General features: G+C 36.3%; 1 protein-coding gene across 1 annotated transcript; it reads left to right on the forward strand.

Annotated features, from left to right (window-relative positions):
• The first annotated feature begins 140 nt into the window (after positions 1–140).
• On the forward strand, positions 141–21,703 carry LOC106128369 (guanylate cyclase 32E). Its single transcript, XM_013326719.1, has 24 exons — positions 141–768; positions 10,872–11,073; positions 11,207–11,404; positions 11,573–11,638; positions 11,712–11,952; positions 12,081–12,227; positions 12,527–12,723; positions 13,032–13,209; positions 13,436–13,596; positions 13,918–14,208; positions 14,381–14,500; positions 14,740–14,880; positions 15,277–15,348; positions 15,421–15,510; positions 15,583–15,658; positions 15,877–16,035; positions 16,257–16,446; positions 16,552–16,692; positions 18,320–18,542; positions 18,698–18,842; positions 19,085–19,287; positions 19,437–19,572; positions 19,725–19,881; positions 20,361–21,703. The coding sequence occupies exons 2-24, from the start codon at positions 10,900–10,902 to the stop codon at positions 20,887–20,889; spliced, it is 4,035 nt and encodes a 1,344-aa protein (XP_013182173.1). The 5' UTR covers positions 141–768; positions 10,872–10,899; the 3' UTR covers positions 20,890–21,703.

A 21,703-nucleotide genomic window follows, 5' to 3' on the forward strand; every position in this document is an offset into this window, starting at 1 on the left:
AAGGAATACTCTGGTGATTTTTTTTTCAAATTTCGTACTAATATTTTTTATACATCTGTGGACCTTTTTTTCTTTATGTAGTTTCTTAAGATTACATAATCTGTATTGTAGTCAATGGCAACACTGAAATTGCGTTTCTATCGTTTATTTTATTGCAAGTGATGTTTGTCCTTGTTAAATGGTGCTAGTGATAAATAAGTTCCGAAAGATTAGGTGCAATTTGTGCAAAACTTTCTAGTGATACAAATATACACTTGATTACAATAATTAAGTTGAAAGTACAATAACATGTATAAATGTTTTCTGTTGCAAGAGAAACTAAAATATACGTTATAAATTTGCCTATGTAATAAGTTGGTACAATTTTCTACTTATATTCTTGTAATTTTATATGCTTGTATCTTCCCATATTTTATAAACGTTAATACGTATCCTACTTCGGCAGTGGCACAGTGCATGTTAATCCAGATTCGCGATCCACATTTTGCTCATTGTCATCATTGTGTTGCTTTATGTTTTAACACATTCATACCGTTTTATCGTGTCGAAGTATTTTTAGAATCCGATCCGACGGTGGTTGTAGACTTTGATGTCTTTGTAAACATGATATTATTGTAAATACTTAGCCCGTCTTTATTATGGTCAAGTGAAATAGTTTTGTGGAATTTATTTGAAGATACTGAATTAATTATACAATTGTGATGAAAGTTTTTATTGTTTATGAAGAATATAGCGAACACATTCAAAGCTGATAATCTGGTGTTTATGGTAAGTAAAAACTATGTAATACATTCGTAAACAAAATTAAATCTTTACATGTTTCTATTGCCACTGGTGTATCACTATTTATACTATACATTTATTTTAATTTAACTTATAATACATATTGCATGCATGATGTTTTGCACAGTTCTATAAAGTGTGTGGGATAAAGATAAGACTATGTGTATTAAACATAAAGGTACAAATTGTTTTATAAGCTCCTTTTAACATATTAATCAAATAAAAGAAAGTAGGTGCCAAAAACAGGACTTAAACTTAAATATATGACTTTGATGGTGCGTAACTAATTTAGTAATAATAATAAAGTAATATAAACACTTTAATTTTTTAAATCATATTTAATCTTAATATTGCTTTTTACAATTATGATTTATCTGTGTTTCCCAAATAATTTATTATATACATATCTCTCCAGGATAAGAAACTTAGATGTAAGTCCTGGGTAAGTCGAAACTATTGCTAAGAAGGTATAATTTTAAGACTTTTTGGTAAAATTATAGAAACAACTTTTACAAAATTTATAAAAAAAACAAATGTTTGTTGCAGTTTCCTGTTCAATATGTATGTTATGAATTTTAATGTATTTAGTACTAGTTAAATATAAAATCAAAGAATCAAATTTGATTCCCACTTATATTGTTGCATGTTGTACTTTCACCATAGGATGATTTTACATATTGATAAAAAGTTTTAATTATTGTAAGAAAAAACTTTGACCTGAAAATCGGGTGTTACTTATTGGTTTAAGTTGTTTAAATAATATTTAGAAAGGATTAGTTGTATAACTTATGTAAACAAAATTTAGGTAAACAGTATGCGAAGAGAAAATTCTAACCCTTTTTATAAAAAACAGCTCAAACTGTGAATGGAAAAGTACATAAGGCTATATTTAATCAAAAATAAAAATTCTTTAATATGAATTATAGTCATATTCCAACATAGAGGCAACCACGAGTATAAATAAATAAGTGGTAGAGCTTTAACATCTTCGCACGAATTGTCCTGGCTTGCCCGGTGTAATACCACAACCACACAGAAGACAGGCGTGAAGTGGAAGCAATTCCGCGTTTCGTCTGATCCACTTTCCCTTGTGCATCCTCTCCTTCATAGATTAGAGGCAATGCATATGCAATTGAGTATGTCTATGGGCAATGGTCACTTTGCTATTTCAGAGATTTCATGCGGCCACTCGGTCATTTGCCACCTTATAATATAAAAATAAAAAAAAATTTACCAGTGCTAATTCTATACACATAAAAAAACTTGTATTATCTTCAGTTGATATGTTAAGTCATCATATAACAAGGGTGTTATTGTCAGTATGGTGGGGGCGGTAAGGGGTGGTCGTTTTTTATTATCTTAGGTGGTGGGTGTGGTCGGGAGTGGCAGAACAAACATCTAAACGTCGGGATCGATACGATCGCGGACAATTCCGTTTCTGTGTATCAATCAGATACAAGTAAAATCATTTTTGTATTTTTTCAATAATCATTTTTCTATAGAGTTTTTAATATCAGGAGGATAATAATTATTTAATGTTAAGCATAGCCATTGTTGTTTTGTCACCTCTATTATTACTTAAGATTCTAAAAGGCTATCACCACTCCACCCTTAGTTATTAAGGGCATCCTTTAGTGTAGATTTTGTATGAGAGATTACAATACATAATAATAGCAAGTACAAATTTTCTAAAAACAATGTTTGACATGCATGTATTTTACATGAGTACTTAGACCACAATCACTGTAGGCCTAACTATATACCATTTTAGAATTTTAGCTAAATTTGTAATGTGCTTGACATACGAATAACTAGCTTTTGCCTGCGACTTTCTCTGCGCAGAATTACAAAAAAAAAGCGAAAAGTGTCTCATGCATTACTCAAGATGATGTTCTATTTATATCTGTGCCAAATTTCAATAACATGTGTTGAACTATTGCATAGTTGTCAAGAAAATATGTAAATCAACTGTTTTTCACAAAAACCATCCACATTTGCTGGATCATAGGCAGCCTATGTGTCCTTCCAGACTGTGTTATACATTTATATAATACCAAATTTTATCGAGATTCATGCCGGCGTTTTGTAGAGACCTTCTTACAAACATGAATCTATCCATCCATACATCCAAACATTCGCATTTATATTAGTAAGCTTCTCTCTCGATAATGTATTAAGTTAAAGTTATCTTCTTTATAATTATAGTTTTGATACCAAAAATATAGGTTACGCTTTAGTTATTACTATGTATATGTATAAACCTGTTATATAAGTGGTCTAATAAGATTGGAATAAAATAGATTGGAGTTGCAGTCGTTCTGTAAACTCGAATGCGTTAATGTGATACCGTGTATGATAACCAGCTATCAAGAGTCTGGTATGGTAATGTAAAAATAAACCAGTGCATATTCATAAGTTATTTTTAACTTTAATTATTTTTACACAGTAAAGGGCAAACTAACTGAACGCGTAATGTTAGTGAACATCGTCAATCTCGTATTTATATGTCCTTGAAGAACTAGCACAACTTTTATGAACCTAGGGTTCCAATAAATGTAATTGGGACCACTTTAGCCTTGGTATTGGTTATCACAAAAAAGGTAAAAAGCTCGTATCTTATTAAGAGTTGTATGCAAAGATTATCACTTTTTATTTTGCATACTCGTCACTCTTGCTTGGAAATACTCTTGACGGGAATATTTTCTTACCAGCGGTCGCCTGCGACTCCGTACGCGCGAAATTAAGAAAAAACTTAATTAGTAGCATAGGCTACACTAACACATAGGTGTCCTTCCAGACTATGTTCTACATCTATGCCAAATTTCAGAGAGATCCATGCAACAGTTCTGGTGATAACTTCAAACAAACATACATCCATCCATCCAAATATTCGCATTTATAAGTAAAGTAAATTGTATATTTACTTATAAACTTTTACATATATACCTACTACTTATAATTCATGATAATCATGAAAAGCCTAAAGCTTTACACAAAAGATATTGCTCAGTACATACGTGGCATTTTATATGAATGTTATAAACAGTAAAACAAATAAAAGATAGATAGGTTTTTTGTTATTATGTTAGTGTTATACACGTAAGTAGGTTTTATCTCCATGTGAGTATATATATTTAGGTTGTCACCGTCAAGGCTTAAGCAACCTGACCGCTGATTCAGCCTCCTGCTTACACGTATTTAGTTGCTATTTATAGCTCTGCAAATAGTAACCGAACACACGAGGTTACAAATGCTTTATGTTAATAACCATGTTAGACAAATGATGTAATTTTCGGCACAAGTTTTATATAAATAACATTTTCACATCGTTTTCAAAGTATTATCATTCAGTGCATATATAAAAGCTGCAATAATAATCACATGTCACAACTCTCTTGGTTTTTCCCGCATATATTGATGTTCCTGGGAACACAAGCTATGTTACCGATTAAAGCTTGGAAATTACGATACTGGCATTCGAACCAACACAAATAAAAAGCTATATAAATGTTATTCAATTATTATGTTCATTATTATAATGATTGATAGAAAAAAATAGGTAACATCGAACATATTTATTAATCATCACTTAAACATCATATCCACCCACATGCTCTATATACTAACGTATTACAAATACTGTATATATTGTTTCCGTACGTTATCTTGTTTAAACTATAGCTAGGAGGAGGCACTGACTGATTCTGGTCTAGTGTAGGTACAGCAGTCCCGCACGTATTACATACCTGAGAATGTTTTTGTAAATTAGCTTGTTATTTCATTATTATTGTTCAGGATCCGAAATAAACCTTTTTTTATAATTAGCGGCAAAAACCGACATCTTACAAATAAACCCTACGTTATTTTTGGTCCAATATAAATTAAAAAAAATAGAACAGAGTAATTTTTGACTTATACGAATAACTAAATTACCGCGTAAAAGATTCTTGTAATTTAAATTGCATTTATGTTATATTGCGTGCATGTGTGGAGCGTAGTGTGCTTGCAATTGTATAAAATTTATGTAATTCACGCTTTGTTTACAAATTGTTGTTAACGTTCTTGTTTACATTTAATTAGAGCACCATTGAACCCAAACAAAAACATTTAACATATAATTGTAGAAGTTGCATTTTTTCATCATTTTGATAATGGTACCTTTAAGAGTTTATTTCTTTGAGAAATGAATATTAATCTACATTAATCCTGATTAGTTTCGTCTCCTTGTCACTAAACAGAGCGACCAATTCCGATGATATGATGAGACAGACTTCTGATTTATTTGACGCGAATTTTGCCTAATTTAGTCGCGTATGCACATCGAATAAATAACTGTTTTTATAAGACATATTATCAATGTTATTATTATTACTAAACATTATATTTCATGGTTTGATTATATAAAATATGTTGCCAAAACGTAAGGACTTATCAAAATGTATTTCGTTTAAACGCTTTGTTAAATTTAGATACGCAATAAATGTTATGATTTTTTTCATTTAATAATTTAACAGGAAAACAGTGATTAATGCACAATTCATGTGACACGCGATATAATAGCGAATACACAAGTTCATTTATAGTACAAACAACATTTATATATTTTCGTGGCATAAATATATATGTCTTCGAACAGTATTAAAAAAAATTAGTAATATATGACTATGTCACCCGAGGGTAAGTTCCCAAAAGCGATTTTTTTATTCGGAGCCTATTTAATGCATCAAATAAACAAAAAAACATTAAATCTTTTCTATTTATAATATTAATATAGATATGGAAAAGGCTTAACTCAACAACATATAAACATGTCTTTTTTTCAAATTATGTTTTTTATTTATCATGTTATTTTACATGGCATTTATCATTGGTTAGTGAGTAGCGATGATCCTCATGAGTTATGTATAGATGCAAATGAAATATTTGTGCAGATAATTCCGTTATCAGAAAACGTTCTCCGGATACCAGTAATACCTACTAAACTGAAGCAGGAAAACCCATGTTTTTATTGTTTTGAATTTGAATTGGAAAAAAAATCAACACAATTTTGTTGCGTAGCATTTAACTACGTGGTATCCCTATGCATGGGAACAATACTATCATTTTTTTGTTATGGCTCGATATAGGTGGATGATCTATGCCTTATGTCATTGAACTTAATTATTTGCGTAAAATGCATGTGTCGAGAAATTGCTATCTTTTTGTACGATAAGTTGTATAAATTTGTCAATTCTTGACTTTCAAGTTGTTAGTTGTAATGGTTTAGAAATAGCGTTGGGGACGGAACATTTCACAACTCAGCTGTGTGAGCTGTCTGTCTGTGTCGTAAGGGCTTATGAATCTACTACTATTTTATTGATATCACAGAGTATTAGTTTATTAGAGTGTACAAGTTTAGCCGCAAGCATGTTTCCGATTCCGCGAAATGTCATTATTATCACATTACCTTTTTATTAAGATCTAAAAATAGCTAGAGAATGTTATCAGCGACGTTATCTCAAGGCGAGACGCGTCACACGCGCTGTGCCGTGCCGTGGCGCACAGTGCCATGCCGTGCTTTGCCCGCAGAGATACCAGCCTACACTTGCAGTATTGCCGTTCAACACCCTTTAGATTCAAATCTTTTTTGTTACGTTTCTGATGCAATACCATAAGTGTCACCTTTGTGTGGGTGTATAACTATATGTATAAGTTTTAATATCTGGCTGCATCTTTTCATATTCATGTTGTATGAGGTGGTGAGGTTCCCCTATGAGGAAAGACACCAAAGATGGCGTGACGCCTGCTGTCATGGGTAAAATGCAAGACTGTCCAAGGTTTACGTAGAATTTTATCCAATGTATCATTTGCTTGGCGTGACAGCAGGTGCTTCTAGTATTTCCATGATTACCCCTGCGGCAATGACACTCCAAAAAAATATTATTTGTTAGTGTTATTTGATTCCAATAACTTTACGAAAATAATGTGTGATATTTGTCAAGACGTGTATTGTGGCGGAGGCGGTCGTGTTGTCAAAATAGCGTCACCAGCAATTGCTTTAATCGGTGTCCGGCTGCGAGTCAATTACTTACTTGACAGCGTGTGGAAGTAATTCCTACATTTGAGGGCGGAAAGCGTGCCGCGGGAATACTTCCCTTTGGCGTTTGGCGAGTTACAGAAATAGATCTCCTTATTGACACGAATTACCCGGACACGTATGTTTTGCAAGAAATAAAATTATATCTTCATAAAACTTCACAGTCTCAATGCCAGTCTCTTTCAAACGAGAATTAAAATAAAAACATTTGACACTGGCATTATCCGCAAAGGGAGGGATATAATACTTTATTGGAATGCAATTTGTAAGCAGTAATCCAATAAAGACCAGTTGGTTTAACTTATGTCCGTAAATAATATCTATTGAATACCGTATTCTATGATTTGTTGTCTTATCGACTTAAGAGGGTGAGATTATGCCTTGTAAATCCCCTTTTCTTATCTCGAAGGTATCTCACGTAAAACATATTGGATTAGCATCATACAAGTAACTTCTGTATGTTATTAATGTAAATATTAATTATGTTCTTAGTAAGAAATTCTTAACAAGAAGCAGTGTGAGAGTTTCTAACAAAAAAAAATTACATAACATGGCAATCAAGTCTCGAAATTTCATTTAACACTTTTTTGAAGCGTGTTAATTGTTAAAATAATTTTTGTGTTATTTAAGATTATTACAAAATAATGAAGAATTTGTTAATTCGTAAATCAATTAGTTAAAGGGAAATCTAAATTTAGACTTTTATGTCATTTCGATGATGTTGATAAGAGATATCGTAATACTATATGAAATATTTTATAGCTTTTATTATTTTTTTAACATTAATTTTCATTCATCACATTTTCCGAGACCCGGCAAACCGGCCAGTTCGTATTTGATTCAATTATCAATAATTATTTTTGTATTCGCTTACTCTGTTTTGGTACGACTGTTTCGACTGTGGAATCCCACAGTCAAATTAACCTGTTCTATGTGGATAACAAAAAGTTTTTCATTAAGTGAACTTTTTCTTCTTAGAAAAGGTTTCTATGCGACTTAAATGGTATAAATTTCTTCGTCTACTGAGACTTGGTTTATTTTGAGAAGCGAGCGTTCGAGCCCGTCTTGGGTACCGGTTGGCGCTACATATCAAAAGACAAACCCACCTAACAGGGCAATCTGCCCGGGGAACGCCACCGGCACTTAGATGAACACAACTAGAAAGTACTGGACCCAGATTATGAACTTACCAGACCTGATCACTATTTAATTAAAGACAAAAACAAGCCTTTTATTTATATAACAGTCTCATGATCGTTGTATACTGTAGATATGTTTAAATTTAAATTTCATATATTTTTACATGGAGTGGAATAAACCTTCTCTGGCTGTAAATAAGTAATCAACACTTTAAACTAAGTTAACAGCTTAAGTTAGAATACAGCACTTATGTACCCGAAGAACTAAATATGTAAGCTCTTTTCAATGACAATGTGTTTATTCCCTGACTCAGCGTTGTAATGATTTACTACAATATTATTACTAAACGACGTAAAACAATTGACGCAATAATTTAATTGTTAACACAAACCGCGGACGACGTCACATGTTTTAGATTTAATTCGCTACTATATTTGTTGTACAGTCAGCGTCATATAGATCGTCACAGACAAGATATGCAAATATATAGGTACACCAAAAGTATTCAATTATATCGGTACAACAAAAGTCCTCAAAATAATAGATACATTCACCCTGCTCAAATACATCGGTACATACACAGCGTCAAATATATGAGTACATGCAAGATTCTCATAAATATCGTAGCAGCCACAGCGTCATAAGTAACGAAGCAGTCAAGGTGCGCAAAAATATCGGTACATTTGACAAAATTGAACTCTATCTCTATATACTTGTGATACAATTTGGAATAAACTACTTCTGTTACATTCATTTGACACTTTGCATCAAACCATTTTTCAAAATTTACTAAAAGTGTTCGACGAGGATGACAGATATTAGGTAGATAAAACCAACATCAAATTTAAGTTTGTCATCATATATGCTAGTTTGGTCTCGTGGCCTTACCGTTCGCCGCCGTTGGTACGTAAGGTCGGCGGTTCAAATCCCAAGCCACTTTTTTTTTTAATTTAAACTTTTTAATTTTAATATCGAAGCACATGTAATTAAACTCTATCGCCGTAGTTATTAGGTACTTTTTGATATTGCCTTGGACTAATGAGTTTGACCGTTAAAGTACTTTTCTATTTCAAACAAAAATGAAGGAGATAAAGCGATGCTATTGGCATGTAATTTGTTTATTACTCATGTTTGTTAAACTTGTACCGGTAAAAATAACACTTTTACTTTTACCTTTTACTGATACTGATTATATTTAAGAAACAAAGAAAAAAAACTGAATGTCAATATCCAAACTACATCAAATTTTTGGTCGATTGCAATAAACATTCCAGTGTGCGTGGGCGCGCACACATATGTAGATAACACTTGTACGTATAGTTTCCGCGCGTACCATTCTTCGCAAAGACAATCCACGCTCCGCCCACTCACTTCACCCGCGATGGTCTGACATAATTGTTGTTAACTTTATTTAAATTTCTTTCTACCCGACAGCGAAAATTATAAAAAAAAAATTGTCGAGCAAAATTTTACATTACCAAATTTTTACTGGTTATGAAAAAATAACCCCGTGATTGACAAAATGAAAAAAAAGTAGCCTGAGATTCGAACCGGTAAACTTACATATTACGGCAAACATACTAGAATACTGCGCCAATCTAGTATTATATATATTGTGACAAGGCAAAATTTGATATTAGTTAATACGTATCTGTCATATTCGGCGTGACAAACTTTTATATTTAAGCGTTATGACAGGAGAAGAAAAATATTGGGTTGCCCAGTAAGTTTGTGCCGCTTTATAAGGAAAATTGAAACCCTGTTCTCTTAAATTTTTGGAAATGTTTTTAAATTATATTGGTACGACTCTATACCTAAAACGTCGTTTATTATTGGATAAAATTTTAAAAATTAGTTTTTATCTCAACCAATGAAATGAAATTATTCACAATATAGAAATTTTTGTGACGTTTGATAATGGTGGAAATCCGAAAATGAATCCACTTCAGCTACAGTCTATTGTAAGCTTTATATCGAAAATCAGAACGAACTTTCCGGACAACCTATAATGTTAATACAAAGTGTCAAATGAATGTAACAGAAGTAGTTTATTCCAAATTGTATCACAAGTATATAGAGATAGAGTTCAATTTTGTCAAATGTACCGATATTTTTGCGCACCATGACTGCTTCGTTACTTATGACGCTGTGGCTGCTACGATATTTATGAGCATCTTGCATGTACTCATATATTTGACGCTGTGTATGTACCGATGTATTTGAGCAGGGTGAATGTATCTATTATTTTGAGGACTTTTGTTGTACCGATATAATTGAATACTTTTGGTGTACCTATATATTTGCATATCTTGTCTGTGACGATCTATATGACACTGACTGTACATATTAAGCTGGATACTGACCGACGTTATGAGGTGTATTATTTGCATCGAGCGGCTTATTGCTCTCTGATTTCCCCGTAACAATGCGTACTGAGTAACATGTTACATTATACCCCGTAACGTTGAACCGTACCTAGCTTTATAAAATTTATATTTGTTTTAGTATTTAAAATCAAGATTATTAGAACAACGGACTAGTTTACACACATCATGTCTAACAGAACACATCCACATCACGTGATGAAACATTATGTACAGTAAGGATTGACTGAAAAATGTAGTAAAGGACGCGATGACGTCTGTACAAACTGTGACAATGCAATTGCCAATTAGTCAGCAATGGTGATTACTGTCATCCGAAGTAGTTTAGGAGGGGGTCTATGTTTGAGGAGAATTCAATAATAGCTCAACTTCTTAATACAATTTTTGATGTCTGCGATTATTATACAAATATAGAGATGAGACGTTTGTAAAAAAAAAACTTATCAGTAATTAAGTTATTTTTTAAAGAATCGTTTGTATGTATGCAGCTGTTGGTACCGCGGTGAAGGCGACGGCATGTGGCGCGGCGCGCGGGTACTGGTGCTCGCGGCGCTGGGCCTACTGGCCGGGCCTTCAGCCGCCGCCAAGAAGTACAACATCACCATCGGCTACCTGCCCTCGATCAAAGGCGAGCACAGGGACAGGCAGGGTCTTGCCATCTCTGGTGCCCTCTCCATGGCCCTAGAGGAGGTTTGTATTACACATTAACTACCTTGCATTACACATTCAGATATAAAAATGCACTCATTATAGAATAAATAATAAAAAGAAATTATGGGTAATGGGTCTGACTACACATTGTACGTTTTGTTAACATTTTCAGATCAACAACAGCTCGGTCATCCTGCCTGATGTGCAGCTGCTGCTGGAATGGAACGACACGCGCTGCGACACGGTGACTGCGACGCGGCTGCTCACCGACATGAGCTGCTCCGGCGTAGTGGCCTTCTTCGGTCCCGAGGGCCGCTGCCACACAGAGGCTATTATTGCACAGTCGCGGAATCTACCTATGATCTCTTATGTTAGTACTAATGACCATCTGTTTACCGCCATGCACATTTAATCAAAGCCTTTAAAATGTAAAATTGTAAAAAATCTCACAAGCTACGTCGTCAAATTATTTTTCTATAATATATATTTTTCGATTGATAAAACATACAACTTTACTAAATTGTGTATTTTATTACAGAAATGTTCCGATTACCAAACTTCAACATTGCCAAATTTTGCTAGACTGGAGCCGCCTGACACTCAGGTATATACGTCTATATACTTTATAAAAAAGCTGCACACGAACCGATAAACTCATATGTATGGCAACTTTTCAGGCGACGAAATCTGTGTTATCTTTATTGAGGTACTACAGATGGAATAAGTTTTCGATATTATACGAAGAGTCGTGGGTGACGGTGGCGCTGACGCTGGAGAACCACGCGAAGCAGAACAACATGACGGTGAACCACCAGCGGCCAGTCATCGACGCCTTCAAGTGCTGCGAGGAGAAGATGACCTGCTGCGCCCCCGGCTTCTGGTACCAGTTCATACAGGAAACCAAGAACAAGACTAGAAGTTAGTTTTTACATTTTATAATCCCCTTGTTAGTGAATCCTAACCTAAAATAGATTAGTTCTTACATTTGTGCGAATATCGATACCCTTTTTTTATTAACGTAGCATTATATGTGATTATTTTTTCAGTTTACGTGTTCTTGGGCTCAACATCTGGTCTCATAGAAATGATGTCAGCTATGGAGTCGCTGCAGTTGTTCGCTAAGGGGGAGTACATGGTTATATTTGTAGATATGATGACCTACACATCAAAGGATTCATTAAAGTATATAATAAGTAAGTGTTTATCATTTTGATATATTTATTTAAATTCAAATCGATTGAAATAAAAAAGTCTATTTGACATACAAGGATATGATAGGATTAAAAAAAAGTAGTATTAGCCTATGTGTTCTTCCAGACTGTTTTCTACATCTGTGCCTAATTCAACCAGATTCGTTGAACCGTTCTGGAGATATTGTATAACAAACATCCATCCAAACTTCGTATTTACAATATTAGTAAGATTGGAGATTATTTACTAATATACTTATTACATTATGTACTTATTATGTAATTATGAATTATTTATCTAGATACTGAAGATCGCGGTTCTAAATTGGTGTGTCCGAACACGCCGGAGTTCAGGAAGCGTGCGCAGTCTCTGCTGGTGGTGGTGTCATCAGAACCAACCGGAGGTTACGCGAACTTCACATCCAAAGTGCAACAGTACAACAGCATGAAGCCATTCGAATTCCCATTGCCGACAGTTTTCGTAGATAGATTTACCAAGGTAATATTTATAAACATTAAGAAATTAATTACACTTAAGCTGATACAGTTATTGCTTCAATTAGAATCTTTAAGCGGAGGACATTTAAGGTTTATGGTCAAAGAAACCACACTAAATATTCCCCGGGACTAATTAATGACATATTAGTTAATAATTAAATGGTAGGTATTTGTTAGAATCAATAAATGACGAAGTAAATTTAAGCTATAAATATGTCTTATTAGCTATTACTATAGTTTAAAATTAAATGGGGATATAAAATTTTAATAAATAAAACGTTTCTTAAAATTTGTAAATTTAATTTTCAGTTCGTATCAATATATGCGGCATATTTATACGATTCGGTGAAGTTATATGCCACAGCATTGGATAAACTAATAAAAGAAGAGACTGACAAGGAACAACTCACCTACAAGAAACTCATGAGCATCGCTACTAATGGTTCTCGAATTGTTGCCGAAATGATCAAATCTTCACCATACAAAAGTATTTTTTTTTCTTCTTCTCTTTCTTTAGTAAATACTATTAAATATTTACAATAATAATTGTAATATTACATATATTTATTATTGGAATATCTCATATGCAAAAGCTTCACACAATTTTGTTTATAAAGTTTTGACCACTAATAATTAAGAGGTCAAAATCGAAGGTTCCCTTTATTTTTGCAGTATTATTTGTGTGTTTTTATTAAAATAGCAATATATTTAAGGTGTGTCGGGTATGTCGATCCGGCTCGACGAGCGCGCGGACTCTGAGGGTAACTTCTCCGTGTTGGCCTTCAAGCCGACCAACTTCAGTGACAACAACATCAACTGCTCCTACAGCATGGTGCCGGTCGGCAACTTCCAGCAGTCCGCACGCAAGTTCCCTGTGAGTTGACACATTTGTTACACCGCCATCTTTTGAATGTCGGTCAACACTAAAATAACATGCACTTTTGAAGAGACAATTGTACTCCAAAATAGTAGTTTAGATCATCATCAGCTCACTATATGTCCCTACTGAGGAGCTCGGAGTATACGTAAAGTTAGGGGTGACAAACCATAGTTAACCATAGGCATGGGCAGGCGCCCAGTGAGGGTTTTCCTTCACCAAGATGTAACCAAAATATTCTTGTACTTTTATATTTGAAATATAAACATATAATAATATATTTTCATGTATGTGTTAAAATTACCTTTAATATTATAGGAATACAAATTAAATCCCCGCTTGCCTATCGATTGGCCGGACAGTGTGAAGCCTGAAGATGAACCATCTTGTGGGTTCCTCAATGAAAAGTGTCCGAAGGATGAATCTCAAATCACATCGCTGGTGGTAGCGGGCACGCTCGCAGTCACGCTGTTCTGTGCTCTCGTCGTCACCATCAGTATATACCGCAAATGGAAAATAGAACAAGAAATAGAAGGATTGCTCTGGAAGATAGATCCACAAGATATAGCCGGGTATTTGGGCAGCGGCCTCGTCTGGTCACCCAGTAAGGTAATATTGATGTTTTTTTTAACATTAATAGGAAATAATTTAATGACGTCCCATTGACGGATAATTTGACCTATGCAGCATTTCTTGTTCCATTTATATTGTGAGGAATTGACACTTTCAATAAACTATTAAGATTAGTCCAGTTTCCGAGTTATGAATATTTCGTGTACAGTTGAGCCTGGCGAGCGGCATATCGTGCGAGAGCCGGTGCTGCACTCAGATCTTCACTACGACGGCGCACTACCGCGGCAACGTCGTACGCATCAAGGAACTCAAGTTTGCCAAGAAGAAAGTTAGTACTATTCTTTACTTTATTTATACAACATTTTAATTTACCAATATTATATTGTTTATTTTTACCCGGAATGCGACATTTTCGCTTCAGTATAGTTGTTTTTTTTAGTTTAATATAAGTCAAAGAATTAAGTTATTATGATTTTTTGTAGGAGTTGATTTGTAAAATGTGATAAATTTAGTCATAGATAATAGAGTATGGTGAGTAGTCAGTAGTAGCAAGTATATGTTGTGCAGGACATATCTCGTGACGTGATGAAGGAGATGCGGCTGCTGCGCGAGCTGCGACACGACAACTTGAACTCGTTCATCGGCGCGGTGGTGGAGCCGCTGCGGGTGCTCCTCATCACTGACTACTGCGCCAAGGGCAGCTTGTATGTAAGTATATGAAAAATCACTCAATTTGGTAGCGAGGAAAACCTTATCATAATTATATTCAGTACAGTAGAGGTCGCTTGCAACTATGTTAGCACGAAATTAAAAATGTACTCTATAAAATTACCACGTGCATTAGCTACCTTCCTGAAATCTCGTCAAGTTCGATCCAGGCGTTTCAGAGATTACTCGGATCAAACGCGGGCTTGTGTACAGACATACAGACAGACAAAATTTGAAATAAAATTTGCTTTCCGTTGTCAGCAACGTAAATACATCATGTTTTTTTTTCGATATTACATACAGACACTCCATAAATGTGTAGGAAATAATTTTATATTAAAAAAATAGGAATTAACTGTTAAAACATTTTAATATGAGATTGTATTATTTTTACAGGACATTATCGAAAACGAAGACATTAAATTGGACAAGATGTTTATCTCTTCGCTTATTCATGATCTCATAAAGGTATTTATTAAACATTGAATGCTTCATTTTATTTGATAGTAACGTTTTATTTAATAAAATTGTATGTTTCAGGGTATGATATTTATTCATACATCGCCATTGATATTTCACGGCAATCTGAAATCATCTAACTGCGTAGTTACATCGCGTTGGATGCTGCAGGTAACGTTATACCTTATCTTCATATTGTGACGTCATAAAATAACTAGAATTATATCTCAAAATATTTTACAGGTCACTGATTTCGGTCTCCATGAGTTACGATACTGCGCTGAAAACGAATTTGTTGGAGAACATCAATATTACAGAGGTAGAGAAATTATTAATATTTTAATCTCGTTTTTTTTTTTTAATCCCGTATGCCGTTACATGATATCAATTAAGCATAATGGGCCCCAATGCTCAATCACTTCATTTTTTAGACTACCTTGGTTTAATTCAATTTCAATCAAATTCAATCTCCCTTAATCAAGTTTTTATTCTGTCGGGCTCATAGTATGTATAAAAACATGCGTTTAACTGATGCAGGTCTGCTGTGGAAGTCTCCGGAGCTGCTGCGGCAGCTGGACGACCCCAACGGCACTGTGGGCGGCACGCAGAAGGGCGACGTGTACGCCTTTGGCATCATACTGTATGAGATCATCGCCAGGCGAGGACCTTTCGGACTGACTGCCTTGGAACCCAAAGGTACATATAACCTAAAAGTATACATTATGGAGTTCCAATGTAAATCATTAATCGTTGGTTTCTGAAACCAAAATCTCTGTATAATATTTTTATGGATGACGATATGTTTTATACAGGGATTTTCTCAGAAACCATCCATCCTTTGTTTGAGTTGAATTTTAGATGTATGAAGTGTTTTATATGTATGGAAAGTAAATTGGTATTATTGTAATGTTTTGCAGATATAGTAGATAGAGTGAAGCGAGCGAAGGGGGAGGGCGAGGAGGTGTTCCGGCCGGACACTCGGTTGCTGGAGGGCGTGGCTGAGGAGTACGTGGTGTCGTGCATGCGCGACTGCTGGGCGGAGGACCCGGCGCTGCGCCCGGACTTCCCCACCATACGCAGCAGGCTCAAGAAGATGAAGTCCGGCAAGTAAGTACACTCAATAAGAATTGCGGTTCTCAAGGTTATTCCATTATATTAACGTGTTTTATTTGTAACGCGAACTAAATAATAATATTGATGTGTAAAATTTAGGTCAAGGAATATAATGGACCAAATGATGGACATGATGGAGAAGTATGCTAATAATTTAGAAGAACTAGTCAACGAGAGGACAAGGCTACTGATTGAAGAGAAGCAGAAAACCGAAGATTTGTTACATAGAATGCTACCAAAGTAAGTATACGAGTTTCATTCATTTCTATATAACATGGGTGTGACAAATATTATATTGGGATTTTAAGCACGATACACACTTTTCTCTCGTCTACTTACCATTTTCCAAAGATATATCAAGACAAGACAAGCCCTTATTTTGTTAAGTTAATTTCGAAAAACAGTCCTTTCCAATTTTAAGTTTTTGTTACTAATTTTAAGATATTTTTTTTATAAAAAGGTATTTTAGTAATCCTTGATTTTGGTTTAAACCCTATCAGAATTATTAATCACATGTTTTTGTCATTAATAATATTTACAATAGATAATTATCAGTAAACGTAAGGCCTGCGGGAAGAATGTGGCGAGGTCCCCATATGCATGAGATAATGAAAGTATTCCTTTATGTAATTACTCCTTAGTTATAATGTGGTTATGTTATCGTTACTGTTACTAATACGAGGTATGTAACATTGTCGTTATGTAAATGTGAGCACAGTTCCGGAAGACGCAAATACAACAAGCTGCATCGCTCTGCTGGCTGCGGCGCGACCGCACAGCTTTACATCCAGTCCGCTCGTACCCATCTCCGCTTACACCCCCACCTCGGCGACAGTTCTACATCTCTCTCGCTAAAATATCACTATTCTATCCTAGATCATCATTTCATATCTAAATTATTCGTTTTAATCATTATATATGCGTATGCAAGTCGGTATAAATATAAAATTGTAACGCTTCGTAGTACCGATTCGAGGTCATATTGTAGACTGCTCGTTGGTAGTGCTTTCCGAACTGATCGACGTGGACTTGATGTAAAACAGGTGTACATGCTTTTGTTACAAAAAGAGGCAAAAAAAACCATCTAATTGTATTCACTTTGTTGTACTTGTGTTCTTTTCCAGATGTGGAGGTTGAATCCATTATAGAAATGTCGTGAAAATGTCTTGAGGTAATTAACTCCCTACTGGTGATTGTAGTTAATACGGTTTGTGTCACGCTGTAGGAGCCGCAGCGATGCCGCGGGCTCGCCGCGTGCCCCCCGCGTGCCCGCCGCGTGTCCGCCTTACTTTTCCCATTAACCGAGTCCAATTAGAGCTTGCTTGGGATTTGTGGTGATTTTGCGTAACGCATTGTGGTCGGTGTTGGCATTTCCATACTTCCTCCCGATAAGTTTGGTAGGGGATCGTGTAGGGGTGTTTGAATTTAGAATTTTGCTCTTAGATAAGTCTTGGTTGTAAGTAGACAAAGCATGCCTTTTATTGCATTATTATTTGCTATAATTACTATATATTATATTTACGACATTTATTATATTCACGACACATTTTAAATTTAACGGTTACCTCAATTAACATACGATTTGAGATGTTTTTTTTTAAAGTTTAGACCATTTTTATTTTTACCACATTATAAGGCATTATTTAACACGATAAATAACTTAAAATATACTTTATAAAATGTAATATATTTTACAAAATCAATAAACAAAGTATTTATTATATTTACTGTAATTAGAGGTAGTGGTCTAGTTGAGCATGGTAATTAGTAAAACGAATTTTTAGATATATATTTGAAATGCGTTAAGCAGTAGTTAATTATGAAAATTGAATAAAAAATATATTATGACATGTCTATATTGTTTTAGGTCTGTGGCGCGGCGGCTGACGACCGGCGAGGGAGTGGAGCCGGAGTCTTTTGACTCTGTGACGATATACTTCAGTGATATTGTCGGCTTCACCGCCATGTCTGCGGAGAGCACGCCGCTGCAGGTCGTCAACTTTCTCAACGACCTGTACACGGTGTTCGATAGGATTATAAGAGGCTACGACGTGTACAAAGTAGAAACTATAGGAGACGCTTACATGGTGGTGAGTTTAATTTTACGCTATTTTTTTTCTAAACTCTCTATAACTTATAAGATGTACTACTGAACTTTGATGTAAACGACAGGATTTTTTCTTTCGCTATTATTGTATTTTTTTTAATTATATGTAAACTAAGATGGTTTTGTTATGTGTTGCAGGTGTCAGGTCTGCCGATCCGTAACAACGATCGTCACGTGGGTGAGATCGCGTCAATGGCGCTGGAGCTGCTCAACGCAGTCAAGACGCACAAGATCGCGCACAGACCCAACGAAACACTCAAACTGAGAATAGGCATACATACGGGTATAAACATCAATTTGGAAATTTTACAAATTTCAAAACAACTAACTTTTGTCCGCGACGTGACGTGATGGGAAGGGACTGACGTTATTACTGATTGACATGACGTGATGAATCCTAACGTGATGTGTAGTCAAACAAGGTTGAGACTGTGAGAGAATATTGTGACATTTTTGGCGCTAGTGAGCTGTTATCATTTAGTTGACATTAACATCATGACATTATATAGTTTTGTTGATGTGTAGGTGCGGTGGTGGCGGGCGTGGTGGGTCTGACGATGCCGCGCTACTGCCTGTTCGGGGACACGGTGAACACCGCCTCGCGTATGGAGTCCAACGGCGAGCCGCTGCGCATACACATCTCGCCCAGCTGCAAGCTCGCGCTCGACAAGATCGGCGGATATCTCGTCGAGCCCAGGGGAACTATACCCATCAAAGGGAAAGGGCAGGTAATTCTAATCTCTCACCTATTAACCTAATAACCTTCGAGACACAAAAGTACTTTTCAGAACTCAACCATAGTTAAATGAAATATTTGTGTAAAAATGTTATCACAGCAAAATTCAGTAATTAAAGTTTACTTTTTGAATGGTTTCAGTTGCAAACATATTGGCTAGTCGGTGCGACAGAGAAGGCGATACAAAAGAGGCCTGTAGAGGGCGAGGAGCGGCCGCTGTTCCGGCGACCGCGCAGGAGTCCGCGACTGACGGACTCCAGGCACCCTTCTTTGTCAGGTGCGTAACTATAGATTCCCTAAAAATGTGCTCGTTTCTTTAACTCATTTGTTATATTTAAATTAATGAAAAAAATTAAAAGGAGCTTCTTTTCATTCCATAGTTTTTCCTACACCTCTAGTGTGCAATAATATTGAAATTTCTTGATATAGAACTGAAAAATGATGCGGGATGGGCGATGAGCGGCGTGCGGCAGCGGCTGCACAGCGGCGCCTCCCTGCCCGCCGCGCCCCCCGCCCTGCCCGCGCCCGCCTCGCCCGCTCCGCGCCGCGCGCGCACCGACCGCCTCGACCACGCGGCACGCGCCAGGTTAGATGACATTCTGTTTAATAGCCATTAAGAGGCATTCAACAAATAAACAAAACCTGAAACTTAAGTTATTTAGAATTCGATTCAGTCGTATAGTGGAAAGTTATTAGTTTCAGTACGTTGTTCGCCTCTTTAGTTCTGTGAGCTGTCTGCGGGAGCTGCGACCCGGGGCGCCGCCGCCTCTCGCACACATTGTTTCCTACTAGGCGCGCCCTTGACTTATACAACTTTAATTACCTCAAGAAAACTCTAGAGGCAAGTGGGCATGTGCTTGCTTGTTGCGTTCGAACTGCACATACTCAGTTGTCAAGGAATGCGACATTGTTTGCCGAGAAGATTTTGTGTTATTGACTTATTGTGTGAATCATTTAAACAATATTGTATAATTTGTGCGCCATTATCCTCTATTGCTTTCAGGTTTCGCACGAGAAATTTACTTATCCTTGCATTGTAAGACGGATATAAAATGTTGTTTACAGACACGCACTCAGTTCGATAGCGTCGTCCACGGCGTGCGAGACGGACGGCATCTCGGAGACGTCGGTGGGTGTGGGCGGCGGCGGCGGGGCGGTGTCGCTGCGCGGCGCGCACTCCCTGGACCTGCTGGCGCCGCGCCGGGATGCTCGCCTGCGCCGCGGACACACCACGCGCTCGCTCGATGCCGACGTCGCCATCTCCACGGTGTCCGGCCCGCTCTTCAACGGAACTATAATCGGGATCGTGACCGATGATCCGCCGAAGACGGGCGAGGACAGTCCCCTGCTGCGCAAGAGCAGCCTGCACAACAAGCTGGAGCGGCCCAAGCGCAAAGTGCATGACGCAAACTACATCGAGTTCTACAAGAAATGGCGGTCGCTGGAGAACATGGCTGACGTGAAGGGCGAGGCGCGCAAGTTGCCTCGTTTCGCCATCCGCTCCTGGCTGCTGGGCATCTTCAGCGGCACGCGTAGCAGCAGCGCCTCCCTGCGTCGCGCGCCACCGCTGCTCGACCGCGAATCTGCAGTCTAGCCGCCTCGCCCTCCGCCCCCTGCACCACGTCTACAAACCCCCCTCCAAGTGTAATACAAATGTTTAAGTGCGACGTGACGTAATTTAAAGCAAAGGAAAATGAAATAGTCGTAACAGTTTGTGTTCTACGTATCTTTGTAATATTACATCTCGGGCAGTGGGTAATTCTGTTGTAAATCAATGTCTTCTACTCGTAGGGCGCGCGACTTCTCTTCAACTCGTAGCTAGATCTGCCACTGACCTGTATAATCTCCTAAACTTACCCAAGGCTAATTATTTTATTTTGTAGATTTGTTTTGTATTAAATTTTCCAGTCTATTCTAAAGATACGGTATAAAAGTTGTATTAGAATATTTTTTGTTAGTCTTGCCTGTGTAAATCTGCCACAAATCAGCGGCGTACTGTTTCCCAAATTATTATAACAGATATTCTATATTAGTTCACAAGTGTCTTATTGTGACTGCTTCAGTGTATATTTTTATTTTGATTTCTATTCAATACTTTGGTAGATCCAATAAATACTATTATATAGATGTTTTTGTTGTCTTGTATAAGTGTATAATTATATGGATAGTATTAGAAAGTTCAATGGATGTATGCTACAGTCTTGTACTGTACTATTATATTGTTAAATGAATTGACATGATATGTGGGGGAGAACTAGTCTATCTATAAATCCTGCACTCGAATCATTTAAATGTATATTAGAATTATATGTATATGAAATGCTGTTGTAAATAATATGTGTAAGTAAAACGATGTTACCGTAAATTGTGAATTAAGAGTTTAATGTTATTAAATAATTTCTATTGAA

Source organism: Papilio xuthus, unplaced genomic scaffold (genome assembly GCF_000836235.2).
Source record: "Papilio xuthus unplaced genomic scaffold, Pxut_1.1 DF828780.1, whole genome shotgun sequence".
NCBI lineage: Eukaryota > Metazoa > Arthropoda > Insecta > Lepidoptera > Papilionidae > Papilio > Papilio xuthus.

Bases quoted from the DNA above. Each gene is read 5' to 3' on its own strand.
- LOC106128369 (XM_013326719.1), top strand. From the start codon at position 10,900: ATGTGGCGCGGCGCGCGGGTACTGGTGCTCGCGGCGCTGGGCCTACTG. The intron at 18,543-18,697 runs GTGAGTTTAATT...TATGTGTTGCAG, and splicing joins TAGGAGACGCTTACATGGTG to GTGTCAGGTCTGCCGATCCG. The intron at 19,288-19,436 runs GTAATTCTAATC...GAATGGTTTCAG, and splicing joins CCATCAAAGGGAAAGGGCAG to TTGCAAACATATTGGCTAGT.